Source organism: Phasianus colchicus, chromosome 6, assembly GCF_987193195.1.
Source record: "Phasianus colchicus chromosome 6, bPhaCol1.hap1.1, whole genome shotgun sequence".
NCBI classification, from domain to species: Eukaryota; Metazoa; Chordata; class Aves; order Galliformes; family Phasianidae; genus Phasianus; species Phasianus colchicus.
This window is the reverse complement of record NC_143441.1, coordinates 11612209-11635105: the sequence shown is the minus strand read 5'-3', so window position 1 is coordinate 11635105 and position 22897 is coordinate 11612209. Positions and strand designations below refer to the sequence as shown.

The 22897-nt window shown below is 38.7% G+C and overlaps 2 protein-coding genes across 6 annotated transcripts in view; one reads left to right on the top strand and one right to left on the bottom strand.

Annotated features, from left to right (window-relative positions):
* NPHP3 (nephrocystin 3) overlaps positions 1-7899 on the bottom strand; it is a 33267-nt gene extending 25368 nt beyond the window's left edge. For 2 of the 3 annotated variants that reach the window (XM_090142440.1, XM_031590318.2), the window contains exons 1-7: positions 7395-7899; positions 7013-7138; positions 5595-5745; positions 3922-4074; positions 2526-2659; positions 2138-2298; positions 59-206 (exon numbers count right to left, since the gene is read on the bottom strand). In XM_090142440.1, coding sequence (XP_089998566.1) covers positions 59-206; positions 2138-2298; positions 2526-2659; positions 3922-4074; positions 5595-5745; positions 7013-7138; positions 7395-7742 — 1221 coding nt within the window. In that variant the 5' untranslated portion in view covers positions 7743-7899. Of the gene's footprint in view, positions 1-58; positions 207-2137; positions 2299-2525; positions 2660-3921; positions 4075-5594; positions 5746-7012; positions 7139-7342 lie in introns of all 3 variants that reach the window. The other variant, XM_031590319.2, reaches the window with a different exon arrangement.
* TMEM108 (transmembrane protein 108) overlaps positions 7545-22897 on the top strand; it is a 237966-nt gene continuing 222613 nt past the window's right edge. The window contains exons 1-2 of one of the 3 annotated variants that reach the window (XM_090142451.1): positions 7545-7676; positions 10571-10626. The gene's annotated coding sequence lies outside the window, so the exon portion shown is untranslated. Of the gene's footprint in view, positions 7677-7963; positions 8630-10570; positions 10627-22897 lie in introns of those variants that run through there. The other 2 variants (XM_090142449.1, XM_090142450.1) reach the window with 2 other exon arrangements.

Genomic DNA, 22897 nt, shown 5'->3' with positions numbered 1-22897 from the left:
TTTATTCATCACAGGAAAGTAAGCCTTTTAAAATTTAACAGCATTTGAAATATCATACCTTTGCTTTGTTCACATAAGAAATTTGCTCAATTAACTGCTGCACTGAGTCTGAGCTGACTCTGTCATCATCCATTCTGTGGTAAATCAAACGGGGTTTTTCTTCTGGATTTTTCAAGAAGGCTTCTTCACAGTCTTCCAACAAACAACTAGATTGGAAATCAGCATTCTTGTGCTATATTACACTGCTGTAGTAAATAGCTCAATCAACACAAGATCCGAAGATGGGTTTCACTGCAAAATCTAATTCAAAAGTCATATCTATTTACAACAAGAATAACCAAATATTTCATCTGAGAACTTAAGATAAATCCAGAAACAAAGAGCATGTAAAAGGGAAATTCATGCTACTTGTACTATAAACATGAAAACTTTATTAATTTTTATGGTTAGTGCTCTGTAAATGCAGAGTGAAAAATAATTGCTTTGCATGGAAACAAAATGGATTCACGCATGATTAACAAATACCATGGATACTGTGCAATCATCTCTCTGAAGTCTGTCTTATTCCTTGAAGAAGGAATACACATTATAAGGAATAGTCCATTAGCATTTGTAAGATGTAGGGTAGTCTCTTAGCCAATCTACAAAGCACTTAGTATGTGTAAAGGAATTGACACCATGGATATCAAACTGAGCAATCTACTGCTGTTCCACAAAAGGAACTGTGTAACCTGGGGATGCTGACAGTAGCAGACAGACAGGATTTCTCAAGTATTGTTTTCTTCATAAGAACACTATGAGTTTCATCACAGATTTTGTAAGAAAAATAAGTGAATATAGCTGGCAGAAATACTCTTCTGTGTTGTTGATGTTTTTTTGCTGTTTGCTTGGGTTTTTTTGGTTTTTTCTTTTGGGGGGGGCGGGGGGGGGATGGAGGGGGAGGAATTTATTCTTAAATACTTGTGACGCACGTATGTAAAGCTGGGTTATTTGGCAACAGCATTCCCATGGGGGGGCAATGGCCTCTCAGCAGCTGACACTTTCTTAGAGCACAAACACGTGGCAGCTGTAGCCCAACTTCTATATGAAAACAAAGAAAATAATCTGTGGTACCTGGCTGTTTCCTCATGCACTCGACTACTGTAAATCTGAGCTACTACTGTCTTAAGCCAGCTTTTAGTTCTCTGGGGAAAGATGTTTTACTTACAGAACCAGCAGGTCTAGTTAATAACCAAGATACCTCTAACAATGCAACAGCTATGAAATCTTCAGTTTCAAGATCTATCCCTAATCTGAAACTTGATGCAGATCACTACTTACAGATTTATGCTTCCATACAAACGTTTTGGAATGATCATTCCATGAACTTTTATATTATGTTTTCTAATCCTTTTTTATCTCTTTTTCAGCAAAATTAATTCCCCTTTCTCCCAAACCATGAAAACGAAATTTTCTGCCCAAAATTCCCAAATGCACAACAGGAATAAATTCTAAAAATAAAATTCTAGAACAATTCTAAAAATATCTTCAGTTCAGTGTTTTTCATGTAGTGAGTTACGTTTCTTCTAGAAGATTAGGCAAATACGGCAAAACACTGAAAAAAGGGAACATGTTGCATCACCATTTGCCTTAAAACACCATAAGTTCAGTAAGTCCATTTGTAGAGAGCTGGTGTATGGTACTGCGCAGAGGAGCCATGCAATCAGTCCAGAAAGAAGTTGGAGACAAAAGATTATATGGGACAGAACAAAAACAAAATACTATGGGCAGGTGTAAGGATAGATAAGCAAATGAAAAACACTGAAGACATTCATGCCAGCCACTTTGAATTCCTAAGATTTCAGCAATATGCTTGGCAGAATCTGTTACTGGAAAGCAAAACATTTCCTTATTACAAAGACATATTTCATGCTGTATTTTAACAGAATCTATAGATACAGGAAAAAGTAAATGACATCAAAGCTGATACGTTCTTTTAACTGTTTGCACGAGTAAACCTAAAAGTTGAAGGAATATCACTTAGAAGATGCTATCTCATGAAATGTACTCAGTAAAGTATCACAGACATTTTAATAAGCTATGCACTCTCCATAAGTTACCAATTTCCATTTGCTTTCCCAGCCTAGAAAATACTTACCTTGGCAAAGTTAAATGTAGGAGCAAAATGACTAATGAACTTTTTTCAATTTCCCATTTTCGTACTTCTTTAAAATGATTTTCATTTTCTGCTGGAAAATGAACAACTTGAAAGAAGTAGCCCATTGTTTCACAGATTCTTTGAAGTTTTGGTGAGTAGTTCTGAAAGCAAATTTGAATAACTGCTTTATTTCTATATCTGTATAGTGTTAAGGACCTCCTAGATAAATCTCATTATTTTTCTTCTATATAATTTCTTCCCCTGAAGTCCTTGACAAGACTTGCTCTGAATTCACTGAACTCAAGATAGTTAAGAAGCTCTTAAGAAATATTAGAGAAATTTCTGAATAAGTATCACAGGGGAAACAAAAAGTTTGTCAGGTACTCACTCTAATGAAGATTTCCACTTCTGGTTGAGTCTCATCAGTGCTAATAATAAAACATCTCACTGTGTTACTCCACAGAGAGTGGGAAAACAGAGGAGTAACCTGTAATATACTGGCAACAGCAGCATCCCAGTCATCTGCCAATAAAAAAATGAAGTCAGGAGATCTCCATATCTGATTACGCTGGATAATGGATAAGTAATCATCTCTTAACATTATTACTACTACATTTAATTTAAAATAGTAAAAACCTTTTTACACTTATTTTCATTTCAATAAAATGAATTTAGAGAACACGTATAATCTGATAACACCATTTGATAATATGGCAAAGTAATATTTTAAAATATATATGTATTACAATTATAAGGATATTTAAAATAGGACTGATGAAATGTATGCACAGAAATCACATTGATGAAATAAATAAAAGTATGCAGAAAGTATCAGAAACCTCCATAATCAAACAATTACTTTTTTTCTTTCTGATCTGCACACATTTCAGTGAGATCATGCCAGTTAATGAAGGTGAAACATGGGAAGTGCCTCTTCTTGAGACAGAGTGCACAGCGTTCTCTGTTTGTATGCCAATTCACTACAGCAGTAACTAACTTTAAAACTTTCCTAGGTTCTTCATTTTATGGTTCATCATTCTTTTAAGCTTGAAATACATTGCCCTTTCAGTACCAAATGGCTCAGTGGAAAGATTAGTACAGGAAGCTGAAGCCATCACAGAGCAAACTCTCCCCTCCCACTCTGTAAGCAGAGACTTCTGAATCAGAGCCTTCAGGACTGAAGAAAAAAGGGAGGAACTGCCATGCAGGAAGGGTTTCAGGGCCAGGGCAACAGTGAGGAAAAAGAGAGCAGTGGAAGGCGATTTGCAAGAGGCAATATGGGAAACAAAGTTAAAAAGTAACAAATATTGGTAACAAAATGTCTAACACTGATTCATATAACAATGCATATATCCTTGTCACGACATCACATTTCAAAGAATTGAATCCAAAGAAGAATCAAAAACTATGCAAATGAGAATATGAGAGAAAAGGAATGCACTTGATGCTAACACCAACATAACATTCACAGTCAGGAAGTTGAGAATTTTAATCAAAATGGAAAAAAAGAACCACAGTCAACACTGGAAGAGAGAACTATCTTCCTTAATCAATATGAGGAATGAAGTTGGTTTTGGTTTATTCACAACTGGGAGCTGTTCACTGCTGTTTGCTAAACTCAATACTGCACATACTATAGCTACCAAATATTTTAAACACAACTTGGCATGTACACAGATTACTTACAAAGAAGTATCTCAGTTCTTCCATCAAATTATGTAGGAATGGATAGAAAAATGACATAAATACATATTGTCCCAATAATATAGTTCCCCATTACTTACCCCTGTTTATATTTGCAAATGGTCCCTCAACATCAATAGAGCTGTGAGCAAATTCAGGCCCCCTGAAAGACTGCTGAAGTTGCATCATACTGCCCATGGATGGCTCACTTCCCAAGGCTCCTCCATTCCAATATTCAGATTGAGCCCCAGCAGCTAAAAATTGGGAGAGGGAAAAACACCAAAAAACAAACAAATAAACAAACCAAAAACCCCTTCATTATCACTAAATAGGGCAAATTATCAGTCTTAAATATTTGAGCTGATATCACCTGCTACTGAACATAATTCCTTCTCCATTAGCAGTTTCGCTCTCACCTCAGTGTGCAGCAAATAAAAATGCTCATCTGAAGTTACTAGGAAGCCATACTAGTGAAGGGTGAGGTTATTTGCTGTTACTTGTTATTACATGGATTGCTCACATCAGTTGGGTTCAAACGCTGTCTTGGATTACAAATCAGGAAAACCGATTATAGTATTGATGCAGTCATTTGTTCACATCACAAAACCGACAGCTTTTGATTAGGAATGTTTCAGAACTAGATCAACACAAAGAGGCTCTAGGTTGGGATTGAAATACATCTTCAGTGTTTTGTGAGACAGCATTCACAGCATCTCTTTATAATACGTACGCATTACACTTCTGTCAAACTATATAAACTCCCAAGCCATCAAATATTCTTTACTGAAGGTAAACAGAAAATGGAATAAGACTTAGAAAAACATAAGGGAAGTGTGAATTCAAAAACGAATGTAAGACAAAAGGCAGAAAAAAACACCTGTACCACCATGGTTCATCAAATGGACAAGTGGCATGCAAAGAGCCAATGAACGCAGTTTGAAATATTTCTAGCTTCAAAGATTACAAAGATCAAAGATTTATTTATATTGCCACCAAGATGTAATTGTTGATAGCAAATGTTACACGAAAGCACTTGGACACACCGTTTCCTCAGTAATCCTAGGTGGTGTAAGAAGTAATGGTAGACATTCATAACAGTGTCAAGATATTAACTGTCCACCACACTTACTGCTGGCTTCCAATCAGGTACACAGCCAGAGGACTGGTGAAGGATGTATCTGAATCCTTTCTGTGTTAGCAGGTACCTCTTATGGTATTTGTCTTTTGTTTCATTAAGTTTGCTAGGGTCTCCCTTTCAAAAAATTCTCCAGTGAAACTGCTCTTTTGATTAGATCATGTTTGTTAAACACCTAGCTCTGCTACTACGTCGTACAGCAGCTGAGACTGGCATATTTCATCACAGATTTACAGACTGTAAGTCAACCCAAGATTCCCTCTGGTTTCAATTGTAGTCTTTTGGATCCTCTGGAACATAATCTCCCAGGTCGAGATTAAGAAAACTTAGAAGAAAGATCAGAATAGACTGGAAACTCAGAATTGTTCATAGAACAATTTTATTTTTTTTTTAAGTCACTGTTTCTCTATTTCTTGACAGTGTTATGTTTTCTTCATTGATTCATGTCTGAGATCAGAAAATTGGGGCTTCCATAATATAAACTATATATGCAAAGTCAGCTCCTTTAATTCTTTAAAATATTTTTTGTTGCTTTTCAGGCTGGATTAATAAGCAGAAGATAATTTTTTGCCTTCTGTTCTACTATTCATAGACTTTCAGTCACATTACAACATTAAATACTGGGGATGAAATTCTCACCTGTGACATCTGTACAATTGTCATCAGAATCAGACTCTTCAGGATCAAACACTTGGATTCCTTGGGCCTGGAGTCTCTGAAGTTTTGCTTCTAGGTCTCGTTTGGCTCTCAGTAAGTCCTGAATCTCATTTTCTTTTGTTTCCCTAAAAATCTACAAATGGAAAAAAAAAAATAACAATAATCAAAAAAAGAACAACTAAATTTGAAATACAAACTATTATCTTTTGAAATTTAATATCAGATTCCTGAATCCCTATTAAATACTTTCAATTGTAAAGCTAAGTTTCTAGTACTCATTTTGCAGGGAAAAAAAAAAAAACAAACCATGAGAATGTGAACAAAAACCAATCAGGAGCCTGTAAATGAGCAGAAAAAGACAGTTAAAAATTATCTGATGTTAAAATTTTATCATTTTAAAGCTTAGCATACTATTCTGAATTAGGAGTCCACATTAGTATGGGAAGTTCATTAAAAATGACAAGCATTTTTCCTGACCTTTTAAATTAAGTGTCTTCTAAAATCAATGCATGTGGTAATTTCCTTCAAAGGTTCTCTTTTAGTTTTCCATGTATTTTTAACATTTACATATAATCTTGTATTTAGTTTTGACTATAGTGGCAATTTAAGTTTCCTAAAATAGAAAGCGATTGAGTATTCCAGATGTCCTATTTTAAAACATTACCATCACAAAAAGAAGGAAACAAGAAACTAGATTTAAATAGAATGAGATTAAATCCTCTTCCAGTCTCATTTTCTCAAAGGAAGTCAAAACCAGTTCTCCTTTATCTGCTAAATATGAACACCTGCTACAATTAAAGATATAAAGAATCTTGAAAACAGTGCAAAACTGAGATCTGTTTCCCTGTGATAGGTGGTGGAAGTACCCTCAGAAGCAGCAAAGGAAAAGCAGAAGTATCAGTTTGACTTTTCCTCAAAGTAGAGCAAATGCTTTTCTCTTGAATGGTCTCTCATACTTTAGCAGCCAAAACAGATGCACCAATATACACCTCAATGTGAGTTAGAACTCTCACATTGCTAAATATAAGTAGATTCAGAAAGGAATGTCTGTGTTTCTTCAGCATGTGCCAATTTGAGGCCCACATTTTCCTGTCACTCTCGGGTATGAAAGTTGCAAGAATCTGTGTTGGAATAACACAGGAATTTAGTTTAGGACATAACTCTGCATGGTTTACTTTAGTATTTTAAAAGCTGTTTTCTGCTTTTCCTCTTAATCTTACAGAGAAGTTTTGGTAGGATTGTCTGGAAGGAAATAATCAGCTACAACCACAATACTGCAATCATTTTAGGGCAGGTCTCTGTGAACACTGTTTTAAAGAAATTCCTTTGGGGAATGAGACTACGTGTCAACTTTATTGACTTTTGATCATTTTCCCAAGAAAAGAAAGGTCAGGCCATACCTTGAACTGCCTTTTGACCTTGTCTCGGTCATGTTCAAACGTGGCGGCTCTCTCCATGGCTTGGTATTTAGCTTCTAACGCGCTTTCTTTCTCTCTGAGTATTTTCTGGTAAGTCTTCTGAAGCGCCTGAAGAGATCGAATACGCCATTATACCGAGAGAACGGCAATAAATCGTTTTAGCTCTCTTTCCAGCTAGTGAACGCCACATCTCACTTCAGTGCTACCCCACAACTCTCCTTACACCAAGGAGATGCCAAGCCCTGCCCAGAGAGGCACGACGGCTCCCAGCCCGGCTCAGGGATGCGCGACGAGCCATCCATCGGCTCTCACCTCCCTGCCACAGCCTTCCACGTCAGCGGCACAGACCCAGCGGCTGGGCTACCTGCAGCTCCGCGCGCAGCCGCTTGTTCTCCCTGTCCAGCTTGGCCTCTTTCTTCACCATGGAGGCCACCTCGTTGTTCTTGCTGACGCGGAAGATCTCGTACTCTTTCTTCAGCCGCTCGTACTCGGCCACGCACTCCAACTCCTGCACCGAGGCCGTGGACTTGAAGCTGGCCCCGATCAGGCCGCCGGGCCGCGACGCGCCGACGCGCCGCAGGGAGCCGCGGAGCAGCCGGGCCTTGGGCTTCACCTCCACCGGGATCTCGCAGGCCTCGCCGCCGCCGTACGTGTCCTCGATCACCTCCCCGACCCCGCCCGCCGGGCTCACCAGCGACGACGCCGTCCCCATGGCGGCGCGGGGTCAGCGCCGAGGGGAGCTGCCCGACGGCGGGGCCGCGCCCCGGGCTGTCCGCTCGCTCCCTATCCCGCCCCGGCAGCCGCCCCTCGGCGCTCCCCCGGCCCGGGGGCCGTGGCTCGCCGCTGGCGGCCGGACGAGGAAGGGAGGGCGAGAGGAAGCCGCCGCCCTCTTTCCCTCCCTCCCGCCCCGTCCCGCTCGCTGGCGGCCGCGGGGGGAGCGGGAAGCTTCCCTGAGGGAGGGGAAGGGCTGAGCCGCGGCGGGAGCGGGCGAGGAGGCTGACAAGGAGGAGACAAGCCTAATGTACGTGTTTATGAAATGATGAGGCACTATCTATCTTTCCTTGATAGGAAAGGGGAACTATCTATCTTTCACCACCTTAAAATAGTGACCTTTGAATCATAGAATCATTAAGGTTGGAAAAGACCTCTAAGATCATCTAGTCCAACCCATCCCCATCATACCGCCAGACCACGTCCCTCAGTGCCACATCCACACGGTTCTTCAGCGCCTCCAGGGACGGTGACTGCACCACCTCCCCGGGCAGCCTGTGCCACTGCCTCACTGCTCTCTCTGAGAAGAAATTCTTCCTCATATCCAACCTGAACCTCCTCTGGTGCAACTTGAGGCCATTCCCTCTCAGTCCCACCACTGTTACCTGGGAGCAGATGTCGACCCCCACCTCAGCACAGCCTCCTTTCAGGCAGCTGTAGAGAGCGATCAGGTCTCCCCTGAGCCTCCTCTTCTCCACACTGAACAATCCCAGCTCCCTCGGCAGCTCCCCATATAAAACTCATGCTCCAGACCCCTCACAGCTTTGCTCTTCTCTGGACACAGTTAAAACACGCTGAAGGAGAATAAAGGAGAATGGATGATACTGGGTAGGTGCTAGCAATTGCATCACGTGAGAACCCAGTCCAACGTTGTGCTGCTTCCACAACTCCATTTAAACTTTTGGATTCTCCAGTTTAAAATCTTCCTTTTTATGAATAAGACAGCTGTAGATTATCTGCCCCTTAAATTATCCTTAGACACGGCATGTATTTCAGATATAAATCCATTAAAGTCAGGATAATATCTTGTTCCCAAATCCCAGACCTTCTTTTACTGTCAGCATGAAAAACAATAATGTCACTACTTTCAAGGAGTGTTTTTTCTCTCTTGCCAGCCATGACCAATCTTAATATGAGAAAAAAGATGAAATCTCCTAGAAATATATTTCCAGTGATTTGGTTCTGAGTCTCAAAATCTGTTAAGGGGGAAATGACTCTTTTGTGCAATAGAGGAGAAGTATTTCCCTTAGTGAAAATTCTGGGTTTGGAGAAAATGTGGTATTTGTCCCTAGTGGGACTTCAGATAACTTTCTCCCTATGTTTTCCTGAGGAAAAATAATTTATTGTCTGAATATCATTTGTGATTATATTGGTTTTCTATTCCAGTTAAAATCCATTTCAGCAAGGAAAAACAAATATATATATGATATAACTGTAAGAAGAGAGCTACTGTCTTCTCTAATAATGACAGTAATGTCCAAGGTGATTCAGCCAATGAGCCTATAATTCTGTAACAAAGCAAGACTGCTGTCTGAGCTCTAGAAATAATCAGAAATATGTTCATGCTGATGCTTAAACTGAATTATTGTCAAGTTCAGAGTCTTTGAAAGTCAAAATCTCCAGGCTTTAAGCCCAGAATAAAAAACTACATAATTGTAAGAGCTCCTGGATTCCTTCTAATATCCATTTAACAGTAGCAAATAGCTCAGAAGGCTGTTTCTCTAATGCTGCCTCTGGATGCATTACAGAAATTTAATGAGTAGTAGAGACTATATTAGCACAAGCCTTTCTAAACAGAAAGATCATACTTGCTTCCCTGTTGTTTCATGGGTTGTTTTTTCTCTAATGTTTAGAGATTAGAATATCTTATTTCAATGTCTAATTTCTAAATGAACAAGTATTGCTTTAAATCACTCCTTAGAACAGTTCAGAAAGACATCCAGCTGTTGATATATTTGCAGAAATGTTAGAAGTAGTGTCACAGAAAATCTGAGGATGAGCTGTCTTAACTTTCTGAAATGAATTGACCCAGAAAATTGTTCACTGGATGAAGCATCATAGGAAGTTCTTTAAAAATGCACTCACACTATTACATTATTCTTTTAAGCTTCGTTTGGAGCAACCCAACCCTTAATCCTTTGAGGACATTGATGCTGGGTGAATTGCGTCATAATGTTCTTCACCATTCAGCATGGACATTTGGGACACTTCAGCACCTTCGTGTTTATAATTTAGCTAATATAGAGAGGCAGTTAAAATAATTCATGTGTGAGATGTTGTGGTAAATTGACCCTGGCCAGCAATTAAGCTCTACCAGTCATTCACTCACAACCCTCACTGAGCAGGATGAGGGAGAAAATCGGAAGAGAAAACAAACAAACAAAAAAAAACCCAACAACTTGTGGGTCAAGGTAAATACAGTTTAATAAGTAAAACAGTGGAAAAATAAACAAGTGATGCAGAGGTAGTCGCTCAGCATCTCCCACAAGGCCATTGTTCAGCCAGTCTCTAAGCTCTGGCTACTTTGAAAAGTCTACTTCTCAGTCTTATTGCTCAGCATCACACTGCATGCCATTTCCCTTTGCAGAATTCTGATTAGCTGCTCTGACTTTGCCTTAAAACATTGTTTGCCGTTAATTAAAATATACTGGGCTGATGTTTAGAAATATTTACATAGCATCTCTAGGGAGATTGATTTTGTCTTTAATGTATAATATAATATCACATGATTGTTGAAGTTTTTTCACTTTAGACTTTATTTAATTTCAGGAGTTGTCAACAGCTAATGAACAAAACCTAAGGATATGAGGATCTGTCCTATGGAGGTAAGTAAACTGCAAAAACTAGCTTTCTGAAATAAGATTGGTTATTTACATACACTGTTAAGATGAGCTCCAAGCTAGCCTATGTTCAGTTTACAAAATAGTGTATCCAATATACAATTACATATCCTTGTAAAATTTAGTGTAGAAGGGCAGGATATAGAAAGACAGAAGAAATCTGATGAAGATTTTGAGGTTGTAGCTTGCCAGAGATTGACAACCTGTTAAAAATAAGAGTTGTTATGATTAGAATAGATGACCTGTAAGCAAAAGGTGCTTTACATAAATGACAGCTTAACAAACCTACAAAACATTGTTTTTTTTAACTGACATTCTGGAATGTCTTTCATGTCTACATATCACAGTCACAAACAAAGTTTCTAAGAAGCCGTCTATAGGAGAATATGAGTTGTCTGTGCCTGCACTGAATCAAATTGATCACTTTTTTGTGATTTCATTTATTATTCAAAAATATCTGTGTCTGATAAAGTGTGATTAAGAGAGTTCTACTTGAGGATGTGCAATGAAAAGTTGTATGGTAATTTTTCAAAAGTTAGTTTTGACCTGGATTATATATGATTCTACTTCTTCTCAGCATCAGTGAATACACTGCTCTAGAAGGTTGCTTGTTATTGGACTGCCTTTTATTAACACGTTGGCTTTCACCAGTAGTCCAAACTGTGCAGCAAGTCTGAATAAGCCAAATGACTGATCTACTTATTCAGCTTCTTACTTCTGTGTAATATGAGTCCTGATATAAAACACAATCAAGTTGTGGGGGATTTTCCAATTCAGATGATCTGTTTTGAATCTCATAATCTAGTTGTTAAAAAAAAAAAGTTTGAAACTGCCAGCTCTTAAGCTCTGAGTGTGAAAATCACTCTGTTGCCTCTGCCCAGTTATGGTGCTTGCATTTTGTTCATCTGCATGAAAGGAATCTGCGTCTGTCCTCTTCTGACACCCTTATGCTAAGCAAGAGATGATCAGCAATTCTGTAGTTCACCATCTGCTTTGAGTGGTCTGTAGGGTCCTGGAGCTGTATACTTCTGAGGGAATGTCTTCTAGATGGTGACAAGGTAGATGTCTTCTTTTTTTCATGTGACCATGTATGGCTGTGGCTGTATCCATCACTGTAACTGACTTCTACCTTGCACCTTCTGCCTTGGTCTTTCTGTGACACAACATGAAACTGCATACCTGGGGGTTCTAGTACTTTGAAGTGCTGGAAATGGATATAGGAGATAGAATAACTCAGAAATTCATTACAATTCATCATTAGATTGGCAAGTTAGAAGCGTGCATGCACAAGCAAAACTTTGTCTTGAATTTAATACTTAGAAGACTGTACTTTGAAGAAATAAGCTGAAAAACCCACTTAAAGTCCAAACATACTTTATTTTTATGGGCATGTTTATGAGAGTTGCTAATGAAGCTGATTTTCCTTTTAAAGCTAAAAATAATACAATATACTGGTGGTTAATTGTAAACTGCCTAACGAATTCAGCCATGGGCCATAGTTCACAGTTCAAGAAACTGTTGAACTTACTACGTTACACTTAGTAACTTTATTACTGTCTATCCAGTTGAGATCAGCAGCTGCTTTCAGGAATTCATTTTCTGAGAGGCCTGAAAATTACATAGAGAAGATGAAAATTGTAATGGAGAGAATATCCACTTTTAAATGCATCTGTATCTTTACTTGTCATAGTCCTTCACCACTAGAGGACAGTAAGACCTCAAGATAATGGGGATACATGAGGTGGTGGAAGAAGGGAAATTGCTGAAACAGCTATGAAATCATTTGTTCAAAAGCTACATGCTTCTAGCTATAATAAAGCTTCTTAAAGAATTGTGACTGTTTGGGAAATGTTTGGAGTCATCATCATCAGATATGCATTTTCACCAGTGATAAACAAGAGCCTGTGCCAGCAGAGGTGACCCACTGTCACTGTCCCCACTGCTGAAGTGCACCACCTGCCACCTCACCTCAATGTGCTCACATTCACTGTTTGGTCTCCAGAAACATTCAGCAAAAGTCGATGAATGCCAGTGGGGGCAGTTGTGAAGTGAGGAGTGCTTCTCTCTGACCAGATGGGGTTTGTGAAGGTCTGGTAAAGAGACATGATCTGATTTCTCTTTGAGTTGAATGTCTGATTGCACCTCTATACATTCTATTTGAAATTTTGCAGGTAATGTATTTATGTCAGATGAAGATGGAGTCACAAATTGAAAAATTTCAAGTGATGCAAAATATGTCACAATTGTAAACATAGTTCTGGTGCATTTTAGTTCCTGCTTAGCAGAACAGAGTTCAAATGTATCATTAGTTCCTCTAATGGTATAACTAGTAAATTATAAGCATATGGGCAAAGTGATGAAAAAGAAAGACATATTCACAAGTTTGGACTGTTGCAAACACTGTATGGGAACTGCTGAATCACAGTCTGAACCCCTGATTGACCACCTGAGGAGAGCAATGAGTCAGCCCTGGGAGCACAGGTGAAGGCAATTCACCTGTGCTGCTGGAAGGGGTGGAGCCTGACTGCACCACTCCTAGACCCATTTAAGAGCTGACTGCTAGCAGGGAAAGATCTCTTTCTGGAGATCCCTTCTCTGGAGTTTTATAGTGAGCCTGGGATAAGAGTAAGTACTCTCTCTATTCTATTTTTGGTATAATAACTGTTTAGCTAACTTCTCTGGTGTACTTCATAATTACAACATCTGTATATTCTTTGGTTATATGCATGTACAGAAAAACCCTGATGTATGAAACTTGCAAAAGTTCTTTTTGGAATGCTTACAATAACCTGTGCAAAGTTTCTTTTATTTTCTAAGCTTAGTCAAGGAGAGATTAAAACTCCACAAGAGGTTTCTGGGTTCAAACTAAACCTTGTATTATCAAGTTAAAGAAGTTGCGTTAGTAGAGGGTTATGCTTTCTTTAAAAAATGCATAATGTGATCCATGTAATTGAAACAATCCCACTTCCTCTTTTTGATTTTTATTTTTTTTTCTTTAAGGCTAGAATTTTTTACTTGTGCTTTTAGAGAAAAGTTCTCTTAGTTTACATCTTTTATCATATTCACTGATATTTCTAGTGGTTCTTGATGTTTTTGCAAAGAGTTCTAGAGTTCTTCACAAGCAGTATTTATTTTTTTTTTTCCCTTGTTACGAAACATTTGTTCATATCTTAAGGAATACATATATTAGTAAGATGTTCTTAACAATTCAACTTCTCCTTTTGGGTGTAATCTATATGACTGTATGAGCAGATGGTTAAGAAATGTAATGCAGTACCACATTTTTCCACAACATATGTTTTTTTTTGAATCAGAACATGACTAAGAAAAATGGACTTAGAATTATGGTCTTAATCTTGACTATTTTAACAGGTTTGGCTTTTTGTTTTTGTTTTGAAAGAAGATAAATATGACTGTATGTTTTCCTAAAGACTTTGAAATGTGATGAAAGTGGTGCTAAGTGTGTAATGCTATACTTCAATTTTCTTCTCTCCCTCACAATACTTAGAAGAGATATTGTCATCCTGGAAACTTACAGAGTAGGAATACCTTCCTGGTTACAGACACTTTTAAATATGAGATGTCATTTCTGGTAGTGTTTGGGTTTGGTTCTTTCCTCACAATCTGAGGCTAATTGGGATCTGCAGGAATTACTCCTGATTGCCATCACTGCCAGCTGTAGCAGCTTTACAGAGAAGTCATAGGATATAGTAATTAATCTTACCTATATGTGTACACAGGTGTATTGGTAATATTTGTACTAAATATGGATGGAGAAAAACAAAAGTGCTGTAGAAAATACATTCTGAATTGGATGTCTTTTATCTCAAGACCAAGTGCCCAGAAAAGTAGTTCAAATCCTAACATTATCCCACAATTCCTTATAACTTTGTTATCCAATATAGCCTGTCACCCAGCATAGAGATGTGTCAGCAAACATGTCTTGGCTGCATCTAAAGTTCCACCATCTTCCTAAAATATTTCAAATGAATTCCTTGTTTCAACTTCAAGTCTGGCTAATGTATACTACTTAATAATTCTTACCTGAAGAATAATAGCTAAGTAGAGAGGAAGTGACTGAATAAAAAGGGGAAACTAAATAGCATGTAACCACACACTTTTCCTCCCCCCTCCATCAAAAGCAAACACAATAGTTAAAACAGACATTAATCAAGATTTGGAAGATAAAATTCTGTGATCTGAGTAGTGTAAGTTAACCTGCAGACTTCTAAGATACAGAAATAAGAAAGAATAGTCTGTTCAGTTATGTGGTTATGAGTCTAAAAAGAATCAGGTATTAAGAAAAATTCAGGACGTTGAATATCTTCCCTGTTTAGTTTCTCCTTCACACGTTTAGGTTTTTTTTCTCTCTCTTCTGTCAGCATTGCTGTGTACTGCTCAGCTTCACAATCCAGCTGGAGTGATTTAGCTGTTGTGTATAATATTTCTCATTTTCTACTTCTAAGTAATCAAAATAAAGAAATGTAAGTACACATTAGATATAAATCCATTTTCATATTGGCTCAAATAAAGTGTAAGACCAATTCAATCATGTACTAAGATAGCTGATGGAAAAGGGAGTTAGATTTCTAAGTCACCTAGAAGCTTGTTAACATTGTACCTGGCACTTAATTAAAATATTACAATCCAAGTAGAAAGTAAGGTTTTGCTTTATTATGCTATGGCCTGGAGTGTAACTCTGAATGAATCAGGCTCCAGGCAGTCACAGCAAAGTATGTTTCTGAGAGAAGCAAGCACAGCTGCTTAACCATATGGAAGTATAACTGCAGGAAGCTCTAATATCCACTTCTCACCTCCCCACATACATCCAAATGTGTTATCTTGGTGCAGGCTTCTTCTCTCTTTGCTTCCCTGCAGCCTGCTACTCTTACAATTCCTCTGTCCCCTGTTTTTCCAAGAGCTCCAGCTGACCAGCACTGAGCCAAATATACAAAGTTTTGCACAGCTTCATCTAGATGAACAGTAAATGTCTCTAACTGAATATATGCATATCATATAGGAATAAGCAAACAGTTTCACGTCCTTTCCGCACAGAATCTTTCAAGTTGACTATATTGCTTTTTTTGGGCATATATATTGCTTTTTCAGTCACTTGCTTTGTATAGATCTATGAATCTATGTGATTTGATGCTCCTTTCTGAAGTTTTCTGTAACAGCACTTACAAGGAAGATAGATGAGATTCAAAGCACAGAGTCCCATGTTTTGAAGAACTAGATCGTAAATTACACACATAACAGCCAATGAACAGCAAAGCTATAAGAGCAATTAAACAGCTAGATCAGGAGCAGAAGCGTGAACATGCCTAAAACAATTATCTCTACCTGTATCAATAAATTTCAAGGCGATGAGGAAATAGTTTATATATCACATACCAGGACCTATTATTTTCTATTGAGTTTTCCACGGATATTTCCCATTTGTTAGGGAAGAATTAGAAACATTTTAGCATGTTCTTCATTTCTTTCTACATCTGTTTTTCACAAGTTTGTTTTAAATAACTGACTGAGAAGAATTGACCTTTTCTTCTGTGACAACAGAAGTGTCTTATAAGAAGAGCAAGGTACTCAAATACTTAGTAAATGAAGAATTCCCTAAGGTGTGACTAATTAAATAGATAGCTCCTTGAGCATCATCAAAATTCACATGAGCACACTGAAATACAAAATCAGGACCCACTACCAAGCATACAGGCACTACCCAATCACCACCAAACAAAATGCATGCTCAGTTCTGGTGCTCATCCCCTGGGCTTCAGGCACTGCACCCCATCTGTGTTCTCTTCATTTGTGAGAATGTGAGCTGTGTACTTAGGCTGGTACTCTGCTTTTGCACCCTTCTGAAAATGCCTGCTACTTAAAGAGATGCTTTACATGTAACATGCAATTACCCATGCTCAGAAAAGCAGCCAGTTTAAACATCATCCTGTGCTGTAGGCTGACTGATGATGCACCGGTCTTTGAAAAGATGAATCCAAACAACTCAGCATCCTTTCCAGGGTAACAAGCTAGTCTGTGTTGACACCAAACCCTGAACTGCTATGGGAAGAAGACAGAGACACAGCTTCATTTCTTTAGCATATCTGGCACAGGACACAACTAAGCACCTGAATGCTGTTCTGAAAAGATACTGCTGTGTTGCCAACCTAGGGAATTTGGAGAGATTTGTTTCTGAACCCAAGCACATTTAGACAGTGTGTCGTTTAGTAGAGATGAATTCCCAGACTCCCGGAGAGAATGGAGGGAGCACCATCATAACACCCTAAAGAGAGGGTGCCCATTTGTGCCCATTTCATTTTCAATCCAGTCTGGTTTTATGAGGGAAAACAAAAACACGTGGCTACCTGAGTTTGTGACACAAATTGGTCCTTAACATGGCAAAAACAATTAGTTTCTTTCATCATCTGTGTATACAATTCAAGAGTAGCTGGAAGAGCAAAGGTTGCCATTACTTTAAATTTCTCTTCCATGCAGATTCTTTTTTAAAGACAACTCTGAATGTTTCCAATAGCCTTGCACTTTAGCAGATGCATGAGAAAGAAGTGACAGGCTCTAGGGAGGAAGGGACAATAAAGTAGTATCTTGAATGTTTCCTTTACTGTTAGATATAGCCAGTGTTATTCTAACATAATACCTAATCTAAAGTTGTGTCAATGGAAAGGCTTCACCAGAGACTACAACAAATTGTTTACTCAATAATGGTCATTCAGTTGGTGCCGTACGTCATTTAGTTCTATTGTGAACATAACCCCAGCTCTGGCATTTAACAATTTAAAGCTGGGTAGGTTTACAGTTTCCACAACTAGTTTCATAGTCAAACAGAATGCTAGTAAAATTGTTTTGAAGAGGCAGTGTGAAATGTTTCTTTTGATTTAAGTGCAATATTTTTTTGACAGGCCTGAGCTATGCATTTTGTGGCTTTATTTACTTTAAGAATAAAGTGAGAGTTTGCACTTATAAATACACTGGGAAAGTGTTTCATAGCATATTTTTCCTTTGAAGTCAATATAAAAGTTTTCTAAAACAAGTAAAATGGAGAAAAGACTTTGCTTGCTTTATTTTTGTTAGAAACTGCTCTGGGGAGTTAGATGTTGTAGCTTTCTTTGTGCAGAGCAGAAGCTTTATAAAAGACATTTGGGTCTTGTGACTGCAAAGACAACTTTCTGATGTATTTAACATACGTATTTTGCATTGCCTTTCCCCAGTGATTTGTAGCACCTGTGAGACATTAAGAGGTACAGTAGTCTTTCAGCTGGCTGAAGATACTTTGATCCATGTTGACCCAAGCCAGGAACATCTATCGTCTCCCCCTTCCATTATCATACATGGAATTTCCTTACACAGCACCACTGTTGTTGTTATTGTTTAAAAAAAGATAGAAGACTGAATTAGAAGCTAAGTGAACTACAGAGCAGTTAGACTTGTGCTGTGAAGCAATACCTAATGAAGCATAGAAAAATGTCTTGCTGTTGCAACAGCTGTAGTTGAGTAGCAGGAATGAAGAGGCCTTGCTAGTACCTGTCTGATTGTCTTACTACTTGGCATGTATTGAAAGGTGGAATGGGATGGAAATGAGGACTGAGAGGCAGAGAAAATGAGTTTGTTGAAGGAAGGGGAGAGCACAACAAACAGCTTCTCAGAAATGAAGTAACAATTACCCAGTGAATCAGTTCTTTGAAGTCTTCAAGTCATGTTCAGTAAAGTCTACTTGTATCTTTTTCAGTCATGAAATATCTGTGTGTACTGCAGCTACACAGCACATACAAATAGCACGCAACGCAGCTTGTGTAGCGTGCTCTGTAAATCTAGTATCTCATAGAGATCAAATTCACTGTACTTGAACATAATCTTTACAACTGATATATGTTCAGCTGACACTTACTGCAACAAACTTGGCACGCAGCTTTAGAGTTGGTTAGCACTGGCATGTGGAAATCTTCAGCATGTCTTGCTATACAACAACCAGTTGGACCTACCTAGTAAGAGCTTGTATGAGTTGATACTGAGGAGATAATCTCCTCTCCCATGCTTCCAGCTCAGAAGACTGCAATCATTTTTCACTTACAATATTATGTCCTATTTCCAGATAGATATACACAGTCACAACCCATAAACAGAAGCCATTCCAAGACATGGGGTGTCAATGAAGACACCGTGGAAAAACTCCACAAATGCACATTTCTGCTGTTTGCATTACATGCTAGTCTTTTTTTCCTTCCTTCTACTTTCCTTTGTTCACTGCTACAGTACTCCTGAAGAAAGATGAGTTGTGGCATAAACCTGGAATATAATCAAAGGCCTTTATGCCTTCAATCTAAGGTACTCCCAGAGAAGTTGCTGCGATAGCATGCCTCACGTGTTTCAGAGAAAAAATAACTGAACCTTTTGCCATATTATTATCCATTGTTCTTATTTCAGCAGCGCTGCAACATAGATTCAGTTTGTAAATAATTTGTGACTTAATACTTACGTGACTCGAAGGAATATTTTGTGGTCAGATTTTTAAAATGATACATGTTTAAAGGAGTACGTGCAGCTCTACTGTTCTCCGACCATTGCTGTTATGCAATGCTATCTAATCTCTGTGCCAGTCACTTATAGCCTCAGGGCATTTAGAATCTGCTGTATGAAAAGAGAAACATCACTTGGTTTTGATACATGTCTCATATAGAACTTAGCACTTCATTGTTTGCAGTGTTTAAAAAATACTGCTAGTCCAATGGCCCAACATATTCTTTAGAAAACTATAATAAACTAACTCCACGAATATGACACAATGTTTTAGAGATAAAATCCTACACTGTACAGTTGTTAAATTCAGTTCATACATGTAGAACTAACGCAGCACGTGGGAAAACATGTTCTTTCTGACAGCATGAATTCCATAGAAAATATCCAAGACTCTCTTTCATTCATTTAGCACTTTCCACATTGTCCAGAATGATTTCTTGAAATGATGTTCAGCTGGGTGAATAATAAAATACAGCAGCATCCCTCAGTGGTGAGCACTTCCAGCTACACAGTTTGTACTGAGGAGAGCAATGGAAACCTAAAGGAAATCAGCATCTAATATTCATCTGCATGGAAAGGATCTTCCCCTGGAAGGAAGGAGTTCAGAACTTATACAGGGACAAGTTTAGAACTGAAATCAGAGTTTCAAATGTACATGCTAACAACTTTCCAGTATTTATCTTAAAGCAGAGCTTCAGCAGTCCACATGGCTGTCTCTGTTGGCACTTCTACCACTACCATCAAGGGAATTGCTAGCCTAGTAACGCAGGGATTTCTGAACAATCTTCTCAAAGGATATGGATGGAAAAATCTATGTGAGTGTTCTTGCAACTCTTAAAAGCAAAGCTACTTTTGCATAAAACCAAGAGTGACACCAATCTCTATTAAAAATGGCAGAGAGATTATCCCCATGGATATCAAAGCAAGCACTGATGTGTTTGCAGGCCTTATAAAACACATTGCTCACGTTGCTAAATTGATACCTTACTGAACTGCAGCCATTTTCATGATTGAGTAAAGATTGTTCCAGAAAGAAATTTAGATGTGCCATCTTTTTAAGTCTCTTGCTCTGATCGTGCAATAGATGACTTTAAATGTCTGACTTCTATAGACACTGCAAGGACAGTCAGATTTGTCCAGACGGAATACTGAAGAACAAAGACAATAGCTACTTAAAAGAATATATATTTTTTTCTATCCATGTGTGCTTTATACCTGGTTTCTCTTGAGATCCCTGATCTCTCTGTGATTCAAACATACAAACTGAAATAAGAATTAATTTTGAAGTTATTTGGATACAGTTGAAGATATCTGGAGACAGATTTTTTTTTTTTTAGCTTGCTGGAAGAGAGGAGGAGTCCTAATCACTGAATTAGGGAATCATGATCCCTTTAGCTTTCTCTCTCTACCCCACACACTATGCGCTCTCTGCTATACACTAGTCCTACCTACAGCCTCAAGGTCAGGGCACTTTTCTGGGGAAAAAAGATATGGTGTCCTGTTGCTAAAGGATAAGGAAGCCAGTGAAGTCACATGGGTATAAATCTTTCAGATTGGGTGGCAGCAACACATTCAGATGTGTCTTTTGAAGAAACTTTTGTTTAGATTTAGTGCGGCTAATTTGCAAATCTAGATGAGAGTAAGCTATTGGGACTTTTGGCTCTGACAGAAAGGCAGTGAGCAATAAGATATGAAAGGTCCTACTAAATTTCAGATTTCCACTAGCACAGGAAGCTTTTGTAAAGGGAACTTTTGAGTTCCCTCAGAACTATTAAGGGCAATATTGATCTTATTTCTTCAGTATTTGTTCTGTGTTAGCATCAGTATAGTTTTGTAGCTCCTGGTTGAAGGAATAGCTTGGCAACTCACTTGTTTGTTATTACTATTTCTCTTTTATGCTGGATTTTGTTTTTGTTTTTGTCTTAGCTTTGATTTTTCCTTCCCATCTAACTCTTTTTCCTGGTGAACAAGATTGATTGCTCCTAAGCACTGTGACCACACACAGTATTCAGTCAGTTGGTCTAGGATGAAATAACCATGAGACTGCAAAATCTGAGATGTCCTTCTCAGTTCAATGACAATACAGTGATGACAAAATATATGTTCAAGAGCTCTTTGCTGAGATTATAACTCACTGCTGAATTTTCAGTTAAAATCCAATTTGGACTTCTGACAAACTAAGGACACTTCAAAGCCTCTTTTGAGCTTTTAATGGAGAAATGTCACTGCATCACTTGCCATAAAGGTTATGGAGGTTTATCTGTTCTGACGTGCTGAAGCCATGAAGGTGAAAAGCGTGATTCTGACTATGAATTGCATGGGTATCCAACCTTTTGTCTTGCCTGGACCACACTGGGTGCAGAGAAATTATCTTGGGCTGCATATAAAATACATTGGTCCCTCCAAAGTTAATACTTCCTGTTTATTTTCATGGAAACTACAACAGATACAAAGACCACAGTAGCATTATTTGATAGAGCAAATTTTCAGCTACAAAGCACTGTTTTTCAACACAGTTTTTCTCCATCATTAGCTATACATTTTTATTAGTGATGAACAGCCTGCGTGCTGTGGTCATCAAAATCTGCACTGAGTCACTATTGCCACTGCTGAAATACACCACCCGCTGCCTCACTGTGCTCACATCCACTCTTTGATCTCTATAAACAATCAGCAAATGTCAATGGATGTCAGTGAGAACCTTTTTTTTGTTTTTTCTGCATGGAGGATTTCAATTCCACACCTTTGCTTCATGCGCACTTCTATGTCAGATGCCATTTTGTCAAACTGCCCCTCTGCTGCCATCTGTTGCATGGTAATGACTTCTCTTGGCATTAGATTCTGAAACATTTTTGGGAAAGACAATACCAGGATGTCTGAAGAGTGACCTGTTTGTAAAATAACCTAGGACCAGTTGCTCAACAGAAGCTCAGAAACAAGGTAACTGCTTGTATGCAGGCATGGAAATAGGCACCTAAAACCTTAGATAATTTCTGAGGCTTGTTCCTGACCTGGACAGGCAAAGCTGAAGTGAGCAGCGGGGTTCATCATTTTTATATTTCATGTTTCAGTTTATATTCCCATCCCAGAGCCTCAGGACTGGGGAGAGCTCAGGGCATCAAGCGTCCAAGGACAGCGAGAGGGAGTTGCCTTTGCTTAGCTTTAGAAAAGGCTTAGGGAAGTTCTGAGTGTTGGCTGCAGTTGCCTACAAGGTGCATGGAAGATTAAACCTAACCTTTCCCAGAGCTCGTAAGTGGCGGAAGGATAAGAGACACCAGGCTCATGCTGTAGCACAAACTCCCAGATAGAAAAGACTGCCACCATGAAGGTGCTCAAACCTGGTAGCCATTCACCTCTGGCACTCCCCAGATCACAGTACTGGGTCCAGATTTGTTTAACTATGAATGACTGAGTTTCAGTAAGTTTGCAGAAACCACCATGTTGGGCAGGATTGCTGATTTGACTGAGCATAGGAAGGCTCTGCAGAGGGGTGTGGATAGGCTACATCAATGGGCTGAGTCCAATCACAATAATAAGACTAAGTTGCAGCCATTGACATTCATTGACACTTACTGAATGTTTTCATGGTGAGCAAACAACAGATTTCAGCACAGTGGTGCATTTCAGTGGTTGCAGCAGTGATGTGGAAGACAAACCACATTCCAAATGGCCATGCAGAGTTTTACAAACATGGCATGCAGTCTCTTGTTTGTCACTGGCAAATATG